At 31.3% G+C, this 6,739-nt stretch overlaps 1 protein-coding gene across 5 annotated transcripts in view; it reads right to left on the minus strand.

Annotated features, from left to right (window-relative positions):
* Nucleotides 1–442: 442 nt before the first annotated feature.
* Nucleotides 443–6,739, minus strand: part of pecam1b (platelet and endothelial cell adhesion molecule 1b) — a 70,810-nt gene continuing 64,513 nt past the window's right edge. For 3 of the 5 annotated variants that reach the window (XM_030145626.1, XM_030145609.1, XM_030145644.1), the window contains one exon: nt 443–726. In XM_030145626.1, coding sequence (XP_030001486.1) covers nt 683–726 — 44 coding nt within the window. In that variant the 3' untranslated portion in view covers nt 443–682. The remainder of the gene's footprint in view (nt 727–6,739) is intronic. The other 2 variants (XM_030145635.1, XM_030145619.1) reach the window with 1 other exon arrangement.

The raw sequence follows: 6,739 nt of genomic DNA on the forward strand, positions 1-6,739 counted from the left end.
CTGTGTTATTTTTGCGGCTCCAGACTATTTTTGTTTTTGGTGGCAGAGGGGGCAAACTGGCTCTGACTGATAATAAAGGTTGCAGAGCCCTGGTCTATCCTGTGGGGGCAGTGTTATGATCCTGGGTGGATTCAGTTGGTTTCACCTTGATTTAGTGACGTTATGTGTGCATAAAATGATGGACATTAATGTTGTGACATTGCATTAAGTTATTTAAAACGACACCACAGTGAATGCGTTCTGCAGTTGAAGCTACAGTTTGTACTGGTCTTATCTTCAGTAGGTCACAGCATGGCGGACTGCGCTGCCTGGGCGGAGCTCTGCGCTCTGAGGGCTTTTCTAGTTTTTTCCATTAATCCTGTTTGTTAGTTGGTGTTTTTCTGAGATGCTGACATGTTGTTCCTACTAATGTGTGAGAATAAGAAACACACAGCACCAAACCTACGAGTAAAGCCATGGGTCAGGCCTTTATTAGGATGTAAACACAAATATATACAGCGAACCCAGCAGTCACTTATTACACTGAAGGATACACAGAGTGTGAGGGTGGACCAGCGATGAACATGAGTGGAAACAGGGCAGTGGGAGGCGTCGAACCAACAAACAAATACAGAACATGCACTAATCCACTGGCACCGGCAGGTCCTGGCACTTGTTGACCTCTGGATGGTACTTATTGATCTCAGGTTGTTCTCCGTTGAGCTCTGCATACTCCACCGAACCCTGCTGATGCACACACACACACACACACACACACACACACACACACACACACACACACACACACACACACACACACACACACACACACACACACACACACTGGCTTCATCTGGATTCCTGTTCAACATGTCAACAGTTTACAAACACAAAGCACTGGAGTCCTGCAACACAACTAATGAGACGGAGAGCAGATATCAGAACTATCGCAAGACACAAAACAAGCTTTAGAAGTGTGGGATATATAATAAATAAATAAATAAATAAATAAATAAATAAATTCTTTTAAATATATATTTTTTTATTATTTTCAATTTAATTAATTAATTAATTTAATTTTATCTTTTAATTACTATGTTTTTTATACATATGTGTGAATGTGTATATATGTATGTTTGTATGTGCGTATGTATGTATGTGTACACTGTAAAAAAAATCTATAATTTAACAGAATTCTCACTGTTTATTTTACAGATTTTTCCTGTATTTTTAAGATACATGAAAATATCAATGAAATGACAAAGACAGACTGTGATTTTACATGTCAAATATAGAATAACACGAAAAAAACTGTAACTGTGAATAACCATAAAATTTCCATTTTTTTAAAGAAATCTTTTCTTTTTTCACAGAAAAATAGTTAAAATACATTTGCAAATGTATCATAATTTCACAAATATTTCTTTTCTACTTATGAGATTAAACTGTTAATTTAAAGTTTAATACTGTAAAAAAAAAAGATAATAAAATGAGATAAAATTACTGACAATTAACTGTAAAAGAAGTATTTGTTCTCAGTTGAACCAGACTTGTTTGTTAATTGACAAATATCTTGTGTAATTACAGGAGGTTTCACAACAAAAATGTTGAATAAATGTATTTTTGTGAATGTATAACATGTATAAGCACTGATAAACTGTCCAAATACAGTTTTTATCAGTGGATTGGACAACTGAGTCTCAATGAAAATCATTTATATATATATTTATAGGTAATTTGATTGTTTTAATACATGAAAATATTATTTATTAAACATTAAAAAGTAAAAAAAAAAATATATGCAAAATCTCATGTAAAGTTAGGGCAAAAAACTGTATTTTAATTATGGAAAATTACCGTATTTTTATGAGATGGTTATTTTCCGTTATTTTACAATATTTTTTCGGAACCCCTGCTGCCGGAATAATACCTTTTTTTTTTACAGTGTATATGAATATAAATATATGTGTGTGTGTGTGTGTGTGTGTGTGTGTGTATGTATGTGTGTAGTTTTTTTTTTCTTCCTTCACTCCTCCCTCCTTCAGGTCATTACAGTGATCGTATGAAGGTGTGGAACTGGTGAAAAAAGTCCTGATGAAGACCAGAGGTCACAACACGTTGGCTGGATTTTAAAAGACTGCCACAAAGTAATAAAGGCTTTTTATTTGTACACAAATCCTACAGTATGCCTGGGAATATTTTTTTTTAAATCTAGCATGCTTATGCAGATTTTTTTTTGACTCTAAAAAGCTTTAAAAGCCGTTCTGTCACATGTGCTTTTTTTTTTTTTTTTTTTTAGCTACAAAACTGATCTATAGGAGTTCTACTTGGAGTTTAAGCAGAATAATTTAAAGTACTAATCCTCATTGTTTGTAGCTGCAAAAACAATACACTACAGAGGGAAGTCTTTTTTTTGTATTTTACACACATTACTTCATTTACTGAATTTTCTACTTCATCATCTACTGAATACACTGCAAAAACTGAGATGAAGCTGAATTAATACTTGAATAAATAAAATTTATTGAGTAGATGCAGTTTTAACAAATATTAAGTTGAATTAATCATCAGAGCGAACTATAAAATACTGACTACACTTTGTTAAAGGAGTGGATATCTTTGGCTCTTTTAATATAAATTTGATGAAGTTTAAGGATGCTTTACTAAGATGTTGACATTTATAAACTATACTTTCACAAAATATGTGAATAACCTGAAAAATAAGTGCATTTTTACCAATATTAAATGTTTTGTGTATTTGTAGATCTACTGTGATCTGTACATGTATAAATGATAACACAGGCATATTATTGTTAAAATTGCACTTATTTTTCTTACACTGTAAAAATAAAACCTGTAAAAAAACGGTAACATTCCGGCAGCAGGGGTGCCAAAAAAATACTGTTAAATAACGGAAAATAACCATCTCATAAAAATACGCTAATTTTCCATAATTAAAATACAGTTTTTTGCTCTAACTTACATGATATTTTGACTTTTTTTTGACTTTTTAATGTTTAATAAAGAATATTTACATGTATTAAAACAATCAAATTACCTATAAATATATATATAAATAATTTTCAGTGAGACTCAGTTGTCCAATCCACTGATAAAAACTGTATTTGGACAGTTTATCAGTGCTTATACATGTTATACATTCACAAAAATACATTTATTTAACATTTTTGTTGTGAAACCTCCTGTAATTACACAAGATATTTGTCAATTAACAAACAAGTCTGGTTCAACTGACAGAACAAATACTTCTTTTACGATTAATTGTCAGTAATTTTATCTTGTTTTATTTATTTATTTATTTTTTACAGTATTAAACTTTAAATTAACAGTTTAATCTCATAAACAGAAAAGAAATATTTGTAAAATTATGATACATTTGCAAATGTATTTTAACTGTATTTTTCTTTGAAAAAAGAATTTTTATTTTTAAAATACACATTTTATGGTTATTCAGTTACGGTTTTTTCATGTTATTTTACATTTGACATGTAAAATCACAGTCTGTTTTTGCCATTTCATTGATATTTTCCTGTATCTTAAAAATACAGAAAAAATCTGTAAAATAAACAGTGAAAATTCTGTTAAATTACAGATTTTTTTTTTTTTTAACATTGTAGGACATTTCAGGTTGTTGATGTTATTGACATTTTTACAGGACAGTCTGTAGATGTAAACATTTTCATAATGTAATTGGACTTTTTTCACTGTAATTATTTAATTAGTCCACTTCAGATCCTACTGGGCTGACTGTGGAACTGAACTAACATGAGTCCGACAGCCCTGTTTTAACGTGTCCCAGCTTCCTGAGACGCAGACACAACAGAATAATCAGACATGTTCAACTGTAAACAGATCATCTGTCATCAAGATGCAACAGTGATGAAAGAAGCAACCGTTTTTAGCTCATTATGTCACATCCTCCACTCATTATTGCACATTCTTCTCTTGGGCTGCTGCCCAACACCATGTAGGGACAAACTGAACGGGTGGGGCGTGGCGGCGTTTAAGGCGTGCAAAGGTTGTGTGTGTGTGTGTGTGTGTGTGTTTGCTAACTGAGATGGACCCTGGAGGTAAAGGGCCTGGGCTGCAGTTCTGATGTGAGCGGCTGATAGGGAAGGAAGGCCCGGCCCAAACACCTTTGTTCTTGTCTGGAAACTTTGACGGGTGTTTTCCTTTGGCCGTGGAGCGCAGGCCTGCAGAGGGTCAGTGTGATCCGCACTGGCCCAGGACGCTCCAGCAGCTGCCACCACAGTTTTACCGACCAGTCAGCAAACACAAGCAGTGTCGCAGTTTTTTAGTTCCTAGACTGTGGGACTCAGTGTAATGTACAGGATTTTCCAGTCCTTTACAGGTACCACACAGGTGTCAAACATGCGGCCCGGGGCCCAAAACCGGCCCACCAAAGGTTCCAATCCGGCCCGCGGGATGACTTTGCAAAGTGCAGAAGATATTAACAGTCAAGGGCGTCAAACTCGAAAATAATAGCATAATAATAACCTAGAAAGAACGACTCCAAATGTTCTTCTTGGTTTAATGTGAAAAAAACAATCTGATTTATTGCAAAGAACATTAAACTACGATATCCTTTAATAATAAAACGTCAATAACCTGAACAAATATGAACAACCTGAAATGTCTAAAGAAAATGAATGTAATTTTAACAATATTCTGCCTGTTTTGTGTCTTGGTAGATCTGATCTGTACTGCACATGTAGAAATGATAAGTTGAGGCATAATATTATTTTTTTTAAAAATTTTATTATTTCTTTTTATTTTTCTTCAGAAATTTCAGTTTTTTCAGGTTATTCACATCTTTTTGTTTGGATAGTTTGTAAAATGTAAATGATTTCAGAACACTGGTCAACAACAAATTCATTGTTTCAGTTTTTTGAGCTGATTTAGGATAATTTTGGTGCTGAATCCAAAAATCACATTCATTTTGCTCAATCAGGTCAACTTCCTGAACTATGCTACATATTGGCTTTTTAACATTTTTGCTTACATTTATGGGCATTTTCACATCATATGATACAAAATTCTTTCATATTTCTTGCAATAAACGAGTTCTGAAGATTTTACTTTTGCCAATTTATGATTGTTTTTTTTTAATATTACAGGTGAATGAAATGGCTTCAACTAGAAGATCTTGCAAAAATAACCATGACGTATTCTGCTACATCTGCGGTGAATACATAATAAATAATAAATACATCCTGTTAGAAAATGATTTTTTTTCTCTTAAAACCTATTTTGGGTGAGAACTATATAAAAAATCAACTGATAAAGTCACAAAAATGTAATCAATTTTGTGAGAAGATCAAATTTTTCAAAATCAAATTAGCAAAAAAACCTGACCTGATTGAGAAAAACAGATGTCAGTTTTGGATTTAGCGCTGCAAAAAGGTCCTAATTCAGTTGAAGAAACCTAGACAACTTGTAAAAAACATTTTTTGTAACCCACTGTAATTTAATGTTATTTTTTGCATATAAAACATTGGGAGTTGTAATTATTTATAGGTAATTATGCTATTATTTGACTGGTGCAGCCCACTGGAGGTCAAATTGGGCTGAATGTGGAACCTGAAAGAAAATGAGTTTGACACCCCTGAGTTACCAGGAAATAGAAAATTTGGAAAGTTTCTTGTCATTCATGAAAGGCAGGTATAGAATGAGAGTTTTAAAACATATTTCCATTAGATTTCAGATGTAATATACTATTACAACTAATGTGTTTCAAATTCAAGTAGTTTGTATGTATGTCACTTATCTGCACACTTGTCACTTTTATTTATTATTATTACAATTTATGTCCTTTAGACACTTCAGCAAGTTTTATGTTTTATCTTTCTCTTTACTTTATTTATGCACTGTAAAAAAAATCTGTAATTGAACAGAATTTTTACCGTTTATTTTACAGATTTTTTTCTGTGTTTTTAAGGTACAGGAAAATATCAATGAAATGACAAAAACAGACTGTGATTTTACATGTCAAATGTAAAATAACACGAAAAAACTGTAACTGTGAATAACCATAAAATTTCCATTTTTTAAAAGATTTTTTTTTCTTTTTTTCACAGAAAAATACAGTTAAAATACATTTGCAAATGTATCATAATTTCACAAATATTTCTTTTCTATTAATGAAATTAAACTGTTCGTTTAAAGTTTAATTCTGTAAAAAAAATAAAAAAATAAAACAAGATAAAATTGCTGACAATTAACTGTAAAAGAAGTATTTGTTCTCAGTTGAACCAGACTTGTTTGTTAAATGACAAATATCTTGTATAATTACAGGAGGTTTCACAACAAAAATGTTGAATAAATGTATTTTTGTGAATGTATAACATGTATAAGCACTGATAAACTGTCCAAATACAGTTTTTATCAGTGGATTGGACAACTGAGTCTCATTGAAAATTATTTATATCTATATTTATAGGGAATTTGATTGTTTTAATACATGTAAATATTCTTTATTAAACATTAAAAAGTTAAAAAAAAAAAAAAATAAAATAAAAAAAAAAATCAAAATCTCATGTAAAGTTCGGGCAAAAAACTGTATTTTAATTATGGAAAATTACCGTATTTTTATGAGATGGTTATTTTCTGTTATTTTATTTTCTATGGTTTATAGAGCATAATGATTACTTTGTAGATATGTCATTTATTTTATGAGAAGTTTAATGGTAAATTTAAAAAAAAAAAAAAAAAAAGGTTAAGGGTTTAATTTTTGTTAGAC

Source organism: Sphaeramia orbicularis, chromosome 1, assembly GCF_902148855.1.
Source record: "Sphaeramia orbicularis chromosome 1, fSphaOr1.1, whole genome shotgun sequence".
NCBI lineage: Eukaryota > Metazoa > Chordata > Actinopteri > Kurtiformes > Apogonidae > Sphaeramia > Sphaeramia orbicularis.